The sequence below is a fragment of the Necator americanus genome, chromosome III (genome assembly GCF_031761385.1).
Source record: "Necator americanus strain Aroian chromosome III, whole genome shotgun sequence".
Classification (NCBI taxonomy): Eukaryota; Metazoa; Nematoda; class Chromadorea; order Rhabditida; family Ancylostomatidae; genus Necator; species Necator americanus.
Window position 1 is genome coordinate 25774580 of NC_087373.1, and position 18667 is coordinate 25793246.

Sequence of the window (18667 nt, forward strand, 5' to 3'; positions counted from 1 at the left end):
ATAAGAATTTTCTAGACTTCAGTTCTTAAGAAGGAGAGATAAACAATGTATTCCAAAGGAAAGATGAGAAGATGTGGTCCATGTCTAGGAAAAGAATTTTTTTTTGGATGTCCTAAAGTAAACAACCATGATAGCGAAGGAAAATAAGAGAAACTGATGTTCATATTCCTTTCGTTTTGTGTAATTTCTCTGTGACTTCGTCCCCAGTCTTGAACTTCTTCCCACTGAGAAAGCGCTGGGCCCGCTCAGCATAGCTCACCAGCTCGGCATGGGTGAAGCCTGCTGTGTGTGGACTGGCCCCGTCGTGGTAGCTATTTTTGCCTACTGTCTCCCGTTTGCGATCGATGTGGGCGTTAATAACATGCCTTTTGGGCAGGGAGTCCTAGTATTTCATTCTGTTGCTGTACCATTAACAAGGGAAGAGTACTACTGCGAGTTGGAGGGTGGGCATTGAGTTCGGCTTGGACTCCTCTTTCCGATACATCATCCGTATACATTACAGCAGTGGATCCACTATCTCTTCCTAACAAGATTCTCGTGCATATCTCACTCTCATTTCCAGTGCCGAGAACCTGATTAAAACCAAGTCATTTTGGGAAGTCTAGTCCGCAGCGTCGAACAGATCGTGGGGCCATGGGCCGAGTTTCTAAATCTTGCCTATCTTTGCTATACCACTTGCAGTAGAGGTATAGTGAAAGGCTAGCAACACTAACATCGTGGTGGTCGCACACAAGTCTGCCTCCTAAGCGGCATTTACTTTGTCAGACCTTTTGTGCTCTGTCAGTTGCCGAGTTGATCCTGGCCCCGATCAAAGGGATGTGTGTAAAGAGGATCTTGGGGGATTTTCGAGCATCCCCCGATCATGCCTCTGCAGAGCAATTTGCGATGGTGCGTACTCTAAAAAGATTCACCTTCGTTGCTACCTAAATAGCTGACTCTGCTTACCTACCGCTAATCATACCTCGCGTCAGCTGCTGACTGACCACTGGTTAGGATATAATTCACGAATTACAAAATTGTATTGGAGAGTCATACAGATCCAGTGAAATTTTGTGATGTGAGGTGATCTCAAGTTTGTAACCGCACCAGAAGCAAGAGAAATCTTTACGTAAAATAAGAGAGAAACACGCATCTAGTAGCGTCAGATTACGGATATGAAAAATTTTATTAAAAGCGGAACATTCCAGCTTTTAAAAGTAACGGGAATTAGGATTATCGTTAACCTGTAAGTCCCAAGCTTTTTTGTAGCCTAATTTATTTCCAGACTGAGAGACTTTCTGTATATCTAATCTGTTGGAAGAAAAAGAGTTCATTTGATAGAATTTCTAGACTTCCGGGAGGTAATTCCTAGACATTCCCTCCCGTTCTCTTATTAAAACAGAACACAAAATGACATGTACTTTTAACTACAAGTGTCATGTCTGTAGGTTTGATTAAGGTGATACTAGCATGTAAGTGACCAATTGCTGTATGGTAGTGAAGTTGGTGAAGGTCCAAAAGGGACACTCATCCGATAGACCATGGCACGTATGAACACTTGAAGAAGCCTATGCGACAACTTCATATGTATGAAAACATGTATGGCGTCTCCAAGAACATTTTCGGAGTGAAGTGGATGCTAAATGAATTATTTTACATTTGTCCACGAAGCTTGGCCCCAGATTTTGTTGTGCAAATGACTGGTTTGAATCAGCTATGGGTTTTTGTTTTCATCGTTTTGTTTCTAATGTCTGAAAAAGGCATTGAAAAGGTCACAATTCGTTAAATATTCCCAAATAACATTTTAATTTCAACATCGCAAAGTATTTGTTCTATTTTTTTAGTACCTAAAGTATCATTGTTTCAGGAAAGACGTCCAAACACTGATGCTCAATTAATGGCAAGTCTTAATCTGTTTATAGGATGCTTATTTTTGCAAAGGAAAGAACTATATGTTTTGTCTGTTTGCGTCTACGATCAGATTTCTAGGATGGTTTTTTTCTTATCTTCTTTCCACTTTTTTGAAACTGGTGTTTACGTCCAATGAGCGAGCAAGTACATACCTCATAGGTATAGTAGTAATTTTGAAATTTTGTTGGCTGTAAGTCTGCAGTGTGAGACCTTAAGGGGGAGTTCTATCTCATGCTCGTATTTGAGATTTTGGCATATTCTAGACTTCAAAACCTGTAGCTAATATTCTCAGAGCCTTTCTTGCGAACATTTTTAGAACCACTTCCACATACAACATAACAATTGCCGCTTTTGTGCCATTTGACGCTATTCAATAACTTGCATAGGATGAGAGATTTTAGAAAAGACTTCTGGTGAGTATACCTAACGAGTGTGTATCTCTCTTAAATCCAATCCTGTCAAGATTTTTAGCGACACAGGATTCGTTGACGGGAACCAGTGGTGCTTCTCGAATATCTCAATTGTGCGAAAAGTTTAGAATTTGATGATTTTTCACTGTTGCTCTCTCTTAAGTAATGATAGGGCATACGAAATTTGCGAGCATCATAACGAAAACGCTAAAAATCACCTACCACTCTAGAAATCTAATGGATCAGGAATCATGAGCACCAGATTGATCCGTTTAATCAACGAAGCGATTGTGTCAGTTCGAGTGACTAGTAATTCCGCGCTTTCATTTCATCGTAGAGGTGCATGGAGTTATATAGCATCAGTTATCCAACTGATGCTCCTACTGAAGAGGAATAAACATTGAAAGTTCTTTCGATTGCTTTCTTGAGAGATCGAAGCTTGAATGTGACCTCCTCCTTTAGGTCTAGTGGACACAAGGAAAACTTCAATTTAAAATTCTGTTAACTACATCTCAATTCTTACATGCCACGACCAATTGACAGCGTTAGTTCAAACATTTTCAAAAATGCATTTGAGACTGCATACTTTAATCGTTGATAGGTGGTATGACTGACGCTATAAAGATAAAAAGAGCTTAAGTTCTGTTTGGAGTCAACTTCTTTCATAGTTGTTACTTAGTTCGTTCTTGTTCAACCTTACAGATCATCGCATGTCGCCGGTGTTGCTCATGCTGCTGTTCATAATACGTTTACTTTGATGATCAAATTTCTATGAATAAAGTGGTTTACTATTGTGGCACTTGTTGTTTCCACCTAATTTAAATTAATTAAGATGTTTTTAGTGACCTTACTTAAAAGCGACATATCAAGAAATTGACGGACTGGACATCATCACAACTAGATAGCGGTATAGATGAGTATATATATATATATATATATATATATATCAATATATATATATATATATCAATGAATATGCTATCTATCTTATATCAATGAATATGCTAAAGTGAGAGGTAGATGCTCATCTCAGCCATCACCGCTATGCTGTTTGCCGTCGTTCTACTACTCCGTGTGCAAGAGATTGCGCGTTATAAGGCCCGCAAGGGAAGGAAAGTCGCTTTCTACACCATTTTTTGGAGCGGTTAAGGGGAGTGATCGTGAAAGCACTCATACTCGTACCTCACAACCTTAAGGCTTTCTATCGTGAGGAGATTGGAACATCGTCAATTTTGTGTGTTGCCTTTAAGGGAACGTGCGTTTTTTTTTGTAAATCCATAAAGATGAAGAGGAACCAGACGATATTTAGTTCTGTGTTCCTGCGTTTTTAACTCATTTTAGTATGATAAAATCTTGCTACTGATCTACTCGTGGGAATCGGGAAGCAGACCTTATCATCTTTACTACTGTACGTGTGCGACCGCCATGATAAAGATATCCAAAACAGAGGATTGGTTCGCCGAAGGATAGACCAATCAAATAAAACTGAGAGCGATCCTGCAAGAAAAAAATCGTTAGACGTGGTGAGGATCGTATTTTAGGGAAACGGGAATCCTTCCGGGTATTTCGGTTTATTGTTTCGCCATTTTCGATACGTCTGAAAAGATACTGAAGAGAAAGCGCGAAAGATTAATAAAGTCGATATGATTTAAACGGGATCTATGTAACCTTCCTTATATCCGAGATCATAGTAAGAAGCTAGATCTGTTTTCACATCAACAGTCGAAGGAAATCCTTTGGAGCTAGTAGCAGAAAAGCAAGCGACAATTCGTAGAAATGACTTCTCGAAGGGAAGAAGTGTGCAACATGGGCCGTAGTAATCCCTTCCGCTGGTTATCTGTGCGCAGCCGACAGGTAGTTGAGTTACGATTCGAGGCATAATTGAAGACACCTCGCAGCGATCATATCGATTCCGCGTTACAGCTGCTGTTTTTGGTCCCAAAGGAAGTTGAAGGATGAATTACACGTGTTAACAAACTACACAGTAAGAAAGAACTGGAAGAACTGGAAGGGTAGCTTGTAAAGCAAAAAAGCAGGTGATTACGACAGTGCGAAGAACTCTCGAACTTCTTTTTTGTTTTCTTGCTTTTTCATTACTCTTCGTATAATAGTGCAACAATAAGGCTACGTAGTCCTAGTAAAGTTCTTTCACTTTAGTTTTATGGTCTGTTTTGCTATTTGGACGCTTTTTTGTCTCTATGTAACCTCTGTCTTGACTTTTTTGTTTATATATGCATGTTTAGATTTCGTTGTAATCGTAATCACGGTAGAACCCGAAAATCTACGCTTCAACAAAAACTTCTCTAAAGACGTAAGAGTAATCCAATTGAAATCAACATGGTGGAATTGACTACGCCATGTTCATGCTTATGCAAGTCGCTGTTGTCGTGAAGTTCTATGCGAGACTAGACCATCGTCTTATTCATCTGAGACGTCGTCGCAAAAGGAGAGCCGCCAAGAACCAAGACCATAATCTACTGAGTACGTTCTTAGTAGGTTAGACTTCGCTCCGTCAACCAGTTTTTCCACGGATCTCTCTCACTAGAGGGATCACAGCTGGTTAGTCGCGAGACATGGGAGTGAGAGTTGATGGTCAGCAGCTACACTATTGGCGCGTCTTCAGGTTGCAGATAGGGGGCAAACCGCGGACCAAAAGCGGCCTTGTGCCTGTCTAGAGACGCGGGTGGATTCAAGAGATGGCTCCTTGTTTCTGCTGAGCCAGGACTGACTCATGGCATAATTTTATCCCGCACATCGGTCCGGGGAAAAGCCTGCAATCATGTGACTTGGTGGTGCAAGGAAGGCGGTTTGGAGTCGCCACTAACACATAAGCTCCATTTGTTCACTTTGGGAGGACAAATGTTTTCCCACAAACTTGCGGCACTAGAGGCTTGCAACCTGCCCACGGGTTTCAAAAATTCACGCATGTCACAGTATTAGGAAAGAGTCTCCTGATTCCGGAGGAAAGCCTGGTTCGGTAGCGCCAGGAAAGTCGGGGTTGCAGGAGTCATATAAGCTGCCGAAAGGAAATAGGACTAGGATGACGATCTGTACTTATAACGCACGTACTCTTGCATCGGAAGCGGCCATCGAAGATCTGATGGTGCAAGCCGGGAAGATTAAGTACGATATCATCGGACTCATCGAGACGAGACGACGCCACTCTCTCAAGAGTGATCCTCAATAGGATTGAAAAAGTCTTGGATGAAGGACAGCCATGCGAGCAAGCAGGGTTTCGAAAAGGATTCAGCAGAATTCACCACATTCACACTGTTTCGAAACTCATCAAAGAGTACAAGATGCCGCTCTGTCTCTCCTTCATCGACTTGAAGAAGGCTTTCTACTCAGCTGAGACGGAAGCGGTCATGGAAGCCTTGGACAACCAAGGGGTCCATACTCAGTATATGAAAGTACTTCGAGCATGGTACAGTAACTTCACGACCATAGTTTCGCCATTCTACAAGAATATCATCGTTGACGTGAAGATAGGGATCCAACAGGGTGACACAATCTCAGCTAAAATATTCACAGCCGCAATAGGAAAGCTTTAATGGGACGACATGGGAGTGAAAGTTGATAGTCGGCAGCTACACTATTTGCGCTTTGCTGATGACATCGTTCTGATAACACCTAGCATCAGTCAAGCGGAACGGATGCTGACCGAATTTGACGAAACCTGTGGATGCATCGTTCCTCAGCTGAATCTGCAAAAGACAATGTTTATGCGCAACGGATGGGTCTCGAATGCCCCATTCACGCTCAACGGAACGAACATATCCGAATGCACCAGCTACGTTTATCCGGGTCAGGAAATGAACATGATGAACGACTTGGCAGGAAGCGATGAGCGGCTTGGGGTGCGTATAAGAGCATCAACGATTTAGTGCTAAAGCTTTAGAAAAGTGGAGCTTTTTTTAGGTCCTGACGAAGCCGAAAGGTGTTAGTTAATGATGAAAGATTAAATCCAATCTTGGCTACAGGTCAAGCAAATTAATAAAAAGCTAGGTATTCAACATGTGGAGATTCAAGAGCCGTCAAACGTGGACACTATTAAACGTAGAAATAGTTTCTGTCATTTTATTATTATTACGAAGGAAGGATATGAGAAAAGTAATCACAGACAATTCGACATATTTAGGGCTTTGTGTTCCGCATGTTAATGTGGAAAGGAATAAGCGGCTAACAATGAATATCAGCAGAACCTAATTATATAGAAGATTGACCTGAGATGAGAAAAAAATTAAAGGCTCAAATGACATAGATAGAAACGTAATGAAGCGATAATAGATATCGTTATTTATACCTAGTGAACGTTGATCAAATGATCTTCCTCAGCTGTTTTTCTGCTATAACACACCAGTTGCCGTGTTCGAAAGATGATCGGACAACGGTTAGTGACGGAATCGAGGTTATGAGGTTTTCTAGCTCTCCTTTTCGGAAGACGTGATAGAAGCGGTAGAAAGTTACCTGAAATCAAATGTGTAGTGAAGAGAGTAAGACGAAAGCTTTAGAAAGCGTATGGAGTATATGGTGCACACCTCACGAAGAGTAGCCATGGTTTCTGTAATGGCCTCATGGAGAATCGTGTGCGTCACTTCCTCAGCTAACTGCTCTTCAACCGAGGTGAAGATAGTGGCTAGTCGACGTCCTAAATGAAAAGTTCAATTTGGATCTACCTCTTCAATTCATCTTTTCTTCTGTTGGGAATAGAGAGTTCTTTTTAAAGTGAGGTGTATCCTCACCTAACATTGGACTCCATCGCTTCACACCAGAAACGAGGGAATCCTTGGCAGCGGGGAAAAATCTCGGTGCAGCAGGTGGTGGACACTTACTAACTGTTCCATTTTGTGTAATAAAAGGTAACGACGGTCGTAACGATTGGAACTGAAAAGGTTTTGTTGACAGTATTCAGAGGTCACACAATCAGCACACCGCAGATGTAGTTTTGAGAAAAATAGAACAACACGTTGATTTGAAGAAACTTGACAGTGATATTCCGTGAGTGACAAATGTTCGAAATACGAGAAAATTTTTTAGGAAGGATGTTATGATGCTATGTTAATATTATTACTTTGCATTATCTTGTGTTTCGTGACGAACATTACCCCTTCTGAACCTAACTTTCACTTTTGGGAATTTCGTAGGTTCCGTGAGGAATGTTGTTAAAGAGAAGTTCGTCTTGCAGATATAAGAACACAGTTGATCTTAATACTGAAACCCAACATTAAAAATGTCCTTGTCTTCAAATGTACAAGAATTTTATTTTAATTATATTCGTTAATATTATCTATATTTATTATTTAACTGTTTATACTTATTATTATTACATTATTATTATTATTATTATTATTATTATTATTATTATTATTATTATTATTATTATTATTATTATTATTATTAATTATTACATTTACTATTATTTATTTATATTATTTAAAGTTTTATATTTCTATCGAGAAAAAAATCCAAGAAGTCTGTTATCATGTAGCACTTGGTTTTCCATCAGGACTCTAATTAAGGCTTGATACAATACTAACGTGGTTAAATATGGCTATGGTTACATATCTAGCTGGGGCTCAAAAAAATACCTTGCAAACGAAATGGTAGTGTGATATTGATAATATTAGTAGTTATACTTATAATAGAGACGGGTGTAGTGTAGCGGTTGGAGTTTCCGCTTCCTGCACGATCGATCGGAGGTTCGGAGCCGTCCTAGTGCTCACCAAGTCTTTCATCCCTCCGGGGGTCGATAAATTGTTACCAGATTTGCCTAGGAAGATAAAAACGCTGACTTGACACATCGGCTAGCCCCCCGCAAGTCATTGTATAGGCCAGTTACACGTTCGTAAACCTCAAAAGATTCTCAATTGAAGTGAACGTGGGGTCGCATCCCAAGCGGATTGATTACCGCCAGAAACTTTATCCTTCATCCTTTATACTTATAATCAAGTTATACACGCAAGAAACATCTGAAATGTACCTTATTCATCAAGGAGCCGAGCCAGCCACTAGAGTTAGAGGCTTTCTCGTCATCAGGTACTGTAACTGGGACTGACGCCTGAAAAATTATCAAAGTCAGTTGGCATTGTCTACTTTTTGCTTCCGTTCTCGAAATGAGCTGTACTATTTTCAAAACCGAACATGCTTCTAGATAGGATTTTATTCCGAGCTCACCTGAATGACTCGCTCTTCTTTCGTTGAATTTTTATGGAACTTCACTTGTGGAAGCCGACCTGAAACCCATTTCTTTACTCAAAAACTATATTAGATACTGTACATGTCTTGCTCCCAAAGAATTAAAGAGTTCTTAGAGATCTTCAATTAAGTGGCGGCCATTTCGGTGATGGATTTACAGATGAACCTTCTAGGTTATGAAAACTTTACTTATAATCTTCGGTTATATGGTAACCAGAGAGAATTTCGGTTGTAATGTCTCTGAATTTGGTATTAGTCAGCAACGTACTTAATCTATTTCCTTCAATCATGGACATGTCGCGACAGAAGTTTTCCCTCATGAGGACAATTCTATCTTAAGTTCCACGTATCATGCAAGCAACCCTTGGCCGGAACACGACTAGAATTTCTGTGGCGTACACTTTTGCTTTCAAATACAAAATATCCATAGTCTTTTCTAGCTAGTTTTCATTATTCCTAATTTGAGTAGATCTCATTCTTCAAAACAACCGGAGAGCAGTGTATTTGAACCCTTAAAAAGGGTTGAAAATACTAAGTAAATATTAGTTCGCCTTTCAAACCATGTCGGCATGTGAACAGAGTTACTGACTTCCAATTTCATAACCCTAGAATTTTCGCTTTAAGAAGGAGCTGCCTTTTTTCCCAGTATTAGATGAGAATCACTAAAGTTACTTCTTACACGCGAATAGTTGCCCACCGGTGTACATAAATAATTTTTTTTAGAGAGAGTATTTGTAAATTGATAGTTTTGTCATAGCTGTAGGTGAGTTCGCAAACGTGAAATTATATGAATATTGTAAACGATGAAGTAGTCGCTATCAAATGTATCCGAACAAAATACTCTTCCCCAGTACTTGTCCACGAGAGCAGTCGAACTTCCTTGGAGTTTTCAAGTGTTTGTTCGAATAGTAGGGCGGAGGTGGGTTAGAGGTCCGTTGTAGCCACACAGTCGAGGGTTCGAAACCGCCCTAGTGCAAACCGAGCCTTTCATGCTTTCGTGCTCGACAAATTGGTATCAGACCTGTCTGGGAAAATGAAAACACCGGTAGGCACCCTCAAGTAATTGTATAGGCCAGTAAGCGTTCCAAAAAATCTTAACAGTTACGAATTCCAGTAAAACACGTTGAGGCATCCCAAGCGGATGGATACGCCAGCGACTTTATCCTTCTATCCTTTTTATTCGAATAGTTAGTACCTATTATAACGTCACTCTTAAAAACTATACATATTTTCAGCTGTTCCTCATTATAACTGCAGTGCTAGTTCTTTCCTAACACTTCATTTGATCTGGAACTTTTCCAGTATGTCGTGTGTAATTACGTTATCCTTCACACGCCAAGAGTCTAGCTCACAAAGGATGTCCCAGAAGAGAAGGATTTAATTTAAGAGAAACACTTCGCGCGCTCGTTGACTCGCAATGAAATTATTTCAAGGAGTAAATATAGAAATTACTGCAGGATAGAATATGTGGAAAACATTCCGTACGGGTCATGCCACATTCGTTGATTCTTCTGAGTAAATATTCGATAACTTTTGGATAATCACATGTCAACTCGGTCAATAATTTCTCCAACGGAGCGGATGAAGCGCAGGCGGTAAGAAGGTCAACTTCGGCTGACATCGCAGTGGAGCTAACCAAGTCTCTCATCGCCGTGTAATCCGGTGCCAAATTTATCTGGGAAGATGAGTACACAGACTTCACACATCGGCTGGCCTACGAAATTCGTTTTAAGGCTGCACATGCTTTCATTAACCTCAATTCTGATTTGAAGTGCACGATTCCCCATAGGGATTGATCAACGCCGTGCACTTTATCCTTTATCTTTCAATTTCTCAAATATCTGTTTTGTATTCAGGAATGATTTTTACTTCCGTAGCGTAAACCAAATTTATCAGTTTCAGCGAAACGTTCTCTACGAATGTTACAACTTTGGATAATTATCATTTCATCTTCGCTCCATTCTGACTTGTTGTGACTTATCTTATCTATCTACTGCAAACACTTATCTACGGCAAACAAGCGAGCAGAATGCTGAGAACCTTGCAGAAAAAGGGGCGTGAATATTACGTTAGTTATGTGGAGTAATTGGATAAAATGTAGTGAGGGGTGTGGGCGACTCAGTGGCGCCTATTTCTCGAAGTAAATCTATACCCTAAATCCTAAGCATTAGTACTAGAGAATCTATGACATGTAAAGTTACTAAGAGAAAGAAATAAGTTAGAGCGTCGAGAAATAAGGAGCGCGACACAAATGAACCGTGTTATGAACTATATATAGAGAGTGAGCGACTCAGAAGAGGTAAACAGTACAGGTGAAATTACAAAAATGAAAAAATGTGGACACTTTGAAAAGAAATCAAACTGAACTCATAAAGCGGATAAAAAAGACGTCATCTTTACAAAAGAATTTAAAGAAATGAAATATAGTCGGGTCATAAACGACATGAATTGTGAGTGTAGTTGCGCTGCATTTGCGTACTCGCTCGAAACGGAGCAGCTGGAACCGTGGTGGGACCGTCACAAAATGCAGCGATGGCTGGTGCCAGCAAGAGTATCACCGCGCTCTTAGCCGCTGCGCTCCACCGAAGCGCCTCGTGAGAAGCCGTGTACGCAGTTGCGCTTCATGTCGTTTTGACCCTACTATACTGCTCACCATTTAGTGGTATTTCGCTGAGGTTCCACGGGACAAGCAGATCCTGTGAAGGAAATCTACCGTTCGGTTGCTCAAAAGCCCAAACGTACAACAACATCTGTCCACCTGGTCGAAGGCACCTGCAGCACTCTGTAATAGTTTGGTGCATTTATATTTGGCTTGCGAACGGATAGTAGTAGTTGTTGTAGTTAGTTAGTACTAGTATTTCTCCGTAGCGTTGCAGTAAAACAGTTCAAATAGGTCTCATCGATGATATGCATGTGCGTGTAGAATATGTATGGAATTGGAATGTAGAATATAGAACCAAATACCAAGATTATTAATAGTGTTTTATCAGGACTAAGGTCTCGCTAAGTTTCCGAATCATCCATTGGTTCACGTTCAAAGTCAAACAACCTTGAAGCCAAAACCTCTCCTGTACTGTTATCATATCGATTACTCTTGCATTATATATTAAATTCGAAATGGTGAGGGGATACCTGTCTTAATCGTCCACATCAGAAGTCTAATTTTATGTCTTTCAGACCGGAGAAACCCAAAGAAACACTGTCAATTCTTTAACCTGCGGACGCATTTGTTAAAGGCGTCACCCCACGAGTCTGAGGTGATACGGATTTCAGGTGGAGTATTCGAATACGGGATCGTAGATTATGGAGAGGGGGATGATCCCGTCCATTTTTTCCTAATTGCTGTAAATTGCGTTCCGGCGCGCTACTTTCTACAATGAGTTCGACTGGAGCGCGCCAGCCTTGTGCACGCGTCGCACCTCCTTGTGCACGCGTCTCATCAGCCTTGTGCACGCGTCGCATAAGCGGGGACTGGAAGACACGACAGTTCTAAAAACCCAGTACTCTATATTTCTTGGCGTTTCCTGAGGAAAACACAACTATGTAGACTAGTATAAAATATTCGTCCTCCTCTTTTCGGTTCATACTTGGAATACTGGAAAATTGACAATCGACCGCTCAATTCTTCCTTATCGCGGCGTGGGGACGGCGTTTGCTTCCCCCACCTCTGACCATTTTCATTGGTTTTACCTGAATAAGCTGGTGAGAAAGACGTCATTGATCCTCAAGCGCTCGCTCGTGGACACAGCGGGTGCACAAGGGTGGAGCGTTTTCACGTACCTCGTAAGAACAAACGCCGTTTTCCACACATTTTTAGGTCACTCATAGGGAATTGAGTGGGACCATGCTTTCTCTTCGCAATCCACACCCCAAACTCTGCGTTTTACATCAAGTTTCCGCAATTCGTCAATTTCGTGATATGCTGCTTTTGAATGTAACCTGTAATGACCAGAAGAGAAGAGGATCCAAAATCTGGGAAAACAGATAGTAATTTTTGGAAAATTGGAGTTGCTACCTAGTTCCTGTGTCGTGCGGGTCAAGTCCTTCTGTGTGGCTTGAACATAGTTGATTTAAAGGCATCACCTTACGAATCTGGGGTAGTGCAGGTTACAGGTGGGTTATGCCTATAGGGGTCGTAGATTATGGGGAGGAGGGTGATTCCGTCCATTTCTTCCTAATTGCTGTAAAAAACGGCCCCGAAGATGCAGCGTGTACACAAGGATGGCGCGTTCCACTCGAACTCGTAGAAAACACCGCCCGAAAAGCTTGAAGCCGTTGGCGAAGTTTCTGGCGTTAGTCAATCCGCTTGGGATGCGCCCCCACGTTCACTTCAATTCAGAATCGTTTGAGGTTTACGGACGTGTATCTGGCCTATACAATGACTTGCGGGGGCTAGCCGATGTGTCAAGTCAGTGCTTTTATCCTCCTAGACAAGCCTGGTACCAATTTATCGACCCCGGAGGGATGAAAGGCTTGGTGAGCACTAGGGCGGATTCGAACCTCTGATCGATTGTGCAGTAAGCGGAACCTCTAACCGCTACACTACACCCGCCCCCGTGGAGGCATAAATCACCTGAAACCCGCACCACCCCAATTCGTGGGTGCCTTTAATCCTTTTAAAAATTTCATATTCTGTCAATTTTACCCAACGAGTAAGCCAAAGAAGGAGAATGATTTCTGATTGTTTTTCAAATGAGGTGATGCGAGTAAAGCGATGTAGGTGAGTTGGCCAGGTATCATTTGAATGGCCAGGTGAGGGTTGCGGAACTAACGCTCGTCCGTCCATTTTGAAAAATGGATTTGCACAACAACTGAATGAACGATTTTGCTTAATCACACACTGACTGGTGAGTTAGTTCAATGAGGAAGGCGATTGCGTGGTTTTCAGAATTTGTTTAATATGCTGCAAACATATCTAGAGCAGTATGTCGATAAACCACGTCGTATTTGGATTAAAAATTTGTATAAGATGTATCAGCATGATATTCGCTTTTTAGAGCTCATCGCAGACAATGTTTTAAAAACTCTTCTCACGCTTACTATCCTGTTCGGAGCTGTGGCTCGTGAAATCTTTAATGACATTTTAGTAAGCGCTGAGAAAATGAGTAGGATTGAAGAGCGCCTAACAATGACCAACAAGTTTTTGATTTAGTGGATCATATTTGAGTGGCACACTAATTAAGCGTATACGCGTAACGGTGCAACCTCGCAGTGGCTTGCTAACCTCACGCAGATACAGCTAATGCTATAACACGGGGATTTTAGGCTCTACTCTTGGTATGGGATGTGCTTTCTAGCATTACTTTTGCCAAAAAAGGTCAAACAGCGATTTATTTCCGCATAAAGACAAGGCTTTTATAAGAAACAAAGATTTTTAATGGTTAAACACCATGTTTAACAAAAACAACATGTTTGTTTTTTCTTCAGTGGCTTCTTGCCGTAAAATTCGGGTGTCGTTATAACTTAGTATCCATCAAATTTGTTAAAACGCTAAAAATTGTTTCAAAAGAAAAATGTACATATTTTGCAGCTTTTTACAAGAAAAATACTTCATTAATAGTCTTTTTCAAAGCTATGAAATGAAGCTCAGAAGTGGCAGAAAATCATCGAATGAAATATGTTATAGGTGGTGTATTCAATGCAAATTGTTTCTTATGAGAAATGTCCCTTTTATTTAAGTTGAAATAAACGCAGTTATTTTTTTAGAAGGCCTAATAGAATGGTAACTTGTTAAAGATTTTAAAATAAACACTACACTTGTTTTTCTATTGACCTGACGGCCCCAACACCAACCTTACCATAAGAATAATAAAAGAATGATCTTAATTATTATATTTAAAGTCACACTGTCACACTTTTAAAAGCACTGACTACTAGCGGAAATACGTGAAATTCGTCAGGTTTTTTTTAAAATTAAACAAATTTGGCGTGAATTCACGAAACGTCTTTTCGTAGGTCCCAATTGAAGCTAACAAACGTGTGCATATTTAACACAAATCAATGCAGACAGAGAAAGTCTAGAGATTTCAATAATGCGAGTAGGGTAATAGTAGTAAGTAATAGTAAGTAATATACAGGTGATTGAGGTAAGTAATATACAGATAGGCTTGCGAAATCTTCTAATTCATAGCAAAATGGTCGTGTTCAATCAAACTCACCTTCTAATGCTGCTCTCCTGCGTTGTGGCGTTGACATGTGGTGCAACACGGAGACATTCAGAACGGCATCGGCAGCGTTGTCCCTGATTAGTTCGGATAAGGGTGTCGTATCATAAGGAAACCGCGTAAGAATAGTTCCATGTCATATATAATGTAAGAGTGTAGGAAGGATGTCCAGATTTCAGTGTCACTAATCGAATAAGAATTTCCTTCAGAGTTTTTGCAATAGCTGCAAAACGATCAAGCGGCCATTTATAATGCAACTTAACCAAAGAAATTTGGTATGATCCTGTTTGAAGAACTGAATATTTCTTGGTAGATTTCGCTTATATTATTGGTAATATTTTTATCTTTTTGCTAATGAAACGTTGTAGCAACCCGAACGTAACTCACAAACACCATACATTAAACATGGTGCTTGTGAGTTACACAAACAAAAACACAAATCCAAGAATTTGAGTTATCAGAGCACTTAAGGACATCAGTTACCGCCTTATCTGCACAGATACCTCCAATTGAATGTCTTGAGTGCTCATACAACAAGAGGGCACCACCTGTGCTAGACCAATAGAATCTTTTGTTAATTTGTCGCAGAAGGCAACGTTGAAAAAATTCTTCCCATTTTGTTAGGGAGCGTTTTGCGATTTTGTGGATTTGCGGATAAGTGCTACTGATATCTCAATTTTTGAGTTTGTGAAGGTTTTTTTTTTCGGGGCAAAGGTGGCGGTGGAAAGTTGCTGTATTCACCGTGATACTTTGAAACATTACTCTGGCTACGCACTGGTCACCTGCTGCAGGAGATCTCAGCCAACGTCAAAAATTCCCTAGAACGCTGTTTTTATCATGCATCGATGTTAAACAGATTCATTAAAATGTGGCTGACAGAATGTATTACATGAATTATGTAGAAATGAAGGTTGGACGGCAACTACACTAGCTACTGTAGTCAAATTGAAAAGTGACCTTGTTCATAAATTTTGCAATCTTTACTTATTCTTCCAAAACCATTTCGCCTCCTTCAAAGTGATCCTCTCCGACAAAATACACTTAGACCAACGTTTTTTCCAATTTTTCTTTTGAATCCCAAAAGTTACAAAGAGCTAAATGAGGCGATTGCGGCGGGTTTAGAACTACATCAGTTTTTGGTGAAATGGTCACCAACAATCAACGCGGTATGGGACGTAGGTGGTATATTATTGTGGTGCAAGAACTAGGAGTTGTTTTGCAACAAATATTCCTACAATGTCAGTAAGGTCCCTAGTGGGCAATCGACGATTTTTGGGTACCAAATGTTCGATTTCGTTGACGTGTTATTCATGTTTTTGGCCGATTGAGAACTACATTTCTTTCGACACTTTCTCTGTTTCTTGTAGTTGTTTGCACCAGTTGTAAATGTTTTTCTCGACAACGTCTGACTACGAAATGCTTTCTGCAACATTCCCAACGTTTCTGCAGCAGAAATTTCATTCCGCAAACGAAATTTAATGCAATTTCTTTGCTCAGTAAAATCAGACGTAAAAATCGCGTAATTCGCTTCTAGTTGTCTTCAAAGCAAAAGCGTAACTATGAATCCAATGGAACTAATGACATGAAATTTGACAGAGACGTTCAAGTACTACCAACCTACAAAAAATATTTTTCCGAATCGGAAAACACGCTAAGTTTAGACTGGAAAGTCAAAGTCACCCCTCAATTTGATCACAGTCGTATAACAAAATAGGACGATGAAGACAAAAATAGACTCTCTATTTTTACACCAGCTCCTTGAAAAGATAGCAAAATTTGTGTTCCAACTGAATGTTGAAAGTTCCACGTGCTTTTCTCTTCGTATTTTAATAAGTATATAAAAATCAAAAGAGAATCGAAAGAATCAAAAAGCAAAAGATAGCTCTCATCACACTAACAAAAAAACTGCTACTAGAAAGTATAATTTCACTTCTCCTATACAAATTATTATGTTCTAGAGTTTCGGTCCTGATTTTACAAATGAGGGTGTCATCTGATTAACTAATTCAAAAAGACGATTCAGAAAATGAAAGTTTTAAGCAAAAACAATTCGCCACACGCCAAACTTAAACCGCACCTTCCTGCCGTCTTTTTCAACGAGTTAGCATGAGGTCTTACAGTTATTATAAGGAATCCACTTTGTGGAAGTCTTCGAGAAATTAATTCTAAGCTTTTGGAAATCGCAGCATGAATTGTGGCTATGCTATACGTAACGAGTCAAAAATAGGGAACATAGTTGAAGGCAAAAAAAAAATATGTAAAAATTGAATGAAAGTTCTGCTCACTGAAAGTACTTGAACATAACACTTTTGCATAGAATAACGAATCCTAAATCCGGCTAAAAAAAATCAATAGCTTCTATGTGATCTACAGCGAAGCGTGAAAAAAGAACTTTTGAAGGCAACGTACCATGAATTGACGTGGTGAAAGAATCCTCGAGAAAGCTAGAGCTGCTGTTGTAGATTGCGAGATCCATGGTGGTTCCGCTCATCTCTCACTAATCTTCGTAAAGAAAAAACTGCGTGGGACCCGCTTTGGTTACTTCAAGGTACGTTAGAACGCGCTTCTATATACACGTTCAGGTTCGCTCACTAGCCTATCCATTGGTTTCACTTGAATAGGCTTCTGAGAAGATCTTACTAATCTTGGACAACTCGCACGTGGATGCGACGCGTGCACAACGTCTTCCACGTCGTTTTTAACGACGACTAAGGAGAGATTATTGGAACCACTCCGCAATCCACAACACCATTTCTAGCTTTTCTTCGCGGATTTCCTCACCACGTCAGGTTCCTGGGGTGTTGCCTTTGCAGCAAAATGAGCAACAACTTTTGGATGTTTTCAAAACCTTTAACACTCGCGCAAAATTTCATTCAAATTGCTTACCGGAAAGGTAGTGCGGCAGCATCAGCGAGTAACAGGTCGAGTCCTTCGCTACCGTTTCGGGATCTTCCTATAAGTGCATCTGCGCAGGTGTCAACCCCAAGCACTAATGCCGCTGAAGAGACGTACTTAGCCTCGCCACAGCCTGAATAGGGATCTGTGTATTGACGTTGATGTCCAGTTGATTGATACGAAAATTCTGGAACGTCTTAAATGTTTGCGAAGAACAGGGAGTTTTTTTCTGCTTACCTACGTCGATTACGGCACTTCCTTCGACCTGAGACTCCAGGAATTTGCGCACTTTTGGCCAAACACGCGGTGAAGAGGGTCGATGGTCCTTCTTCTGATATGTTGCGAGTCGTGAATACACCGAATGAACGTACTCATTCTCGAAGGCTACACTCATTGTTTCCGCATCTGATTCATATTACATTCAACTTCTACGTTTACTTTATTTCAAAGATGCAACCGTTTACAACTCTAGTTGCGTTATTTGCAAAGATATCGCGAATGAAAAATGAAAGTAGAAAGTACAACAAACCCAACCGAGATCAAAAAAGAGCAAAAAGATGGAGATAGTGCAGAAACGTGGTTTTTTTACTGCTCTCACTGGAATACTCCGAATAAATGTTGTCTGTCCGAATTGCAGCAGGTGGATATAAGGCACTCTGTAAGAGGATCGACAGTGAATCCGCGATCGATGTTTCGAAGCTGCCTTAATGTAACCCAAGCCCTTGGCTCTTGCTGTAGCCGATAAATTGATGTCATACTTGTCTGAGAGAATAGAAACACTGATTTGATGCATCGAATAGAACTAGCAAGTCAATGTTTGGGCTAGACACGCGTCCATAAACTTCGAAGGAATCTGAATTGAAGCCGAACGCGTGGGCGCATTCCCTCAACGGCGAAATAATGACTGGCTGACAATCCCACTGACATTCGGCAGATTTTTGAAATACGACTTTTTAGATGAAGATAGAGAGATCAATCGACCAAGGTGTTCCAGTATGTTTGTATGAACTTTGCAGTATGAGCGATCAGTGTGTTCGAGAATGAATCAACATATTGATCAGAACAAAATGCTGTTCTAAACCGACGAATAATACCGTCATGTTGACATGGTCA

At 40.5% G+C, this 18667-nt stretch overlaps 3 protein-coding genes across 3 annotated transcripts; 2 read left to right on the plus strand and 1 right to left on the minus strand.

Annotated features, from left to right (window-relative positions):
- Nucleotides 1–4657: 4657 nt before the first annotated feature.
- RB195_010923 (uncharacterized protein) lies at nucleotides 4658–5851 on the plus strand (the record flags this gene model as incomplete). The annotated part of the gene is made up of 3 exons (XM_064192128.1): nucleotides 4658–4792; nucleotides 5305–5423; nucleotides 5488–5851. 3 exons carry the CDS (start codon nucleotides 4658–4660, stop codon nucleotides 5849–5851), a joined length of 618 nt encoding a protein of 205 aa, XP_064049711.1.
- A 9-nt stretch (nucleotides 5852–5860) lies between these two features.
- Nucleotides 5861–6184, plus strand: RB195_010924 (uncharacterized protein; the record flags this gene model as incomplete). Its single annotated transcript, XM_064192129.1, has 1 exon — nucleotides 5861–6184. The coding sequence occupies one exon, from the start codon at nucleotides 5861–5863 to the stop codon at nucleotides 6182–6184; it is 324 nt and encodes a 107-aa protein (XP_064049712.1).
- Nucleotides 6185–6617: 433 nt separating this feature from the next.
- Nucleotides 6618–17948, minus strand: RB195_010925 (uncharacterized protein; the record flags this gene model as incomplete). The annotated part of the gene is made up of 9 exons (XM_064192130.1): nucleotides 6618–6767; nucleotides 6839–6948; nucleotides 7043–7184; nucleotides 8281–8358; nucleotides 8475–8533; nucleotides 11149–11277; nucleotides 14654–14736; nucleotides 17546–17687; nucleotides 17792–17948. 9 exons carry the CDS (start codon nucleotides 17946–17948, stop codon nucleotides 6618–6620), a joined length of 1050 nt encoding a protein of 349 aa, XP_064049713.1.
- Between the last annotated feature and the right edge of the window lie 719 nt (nucleotides 17949–18667).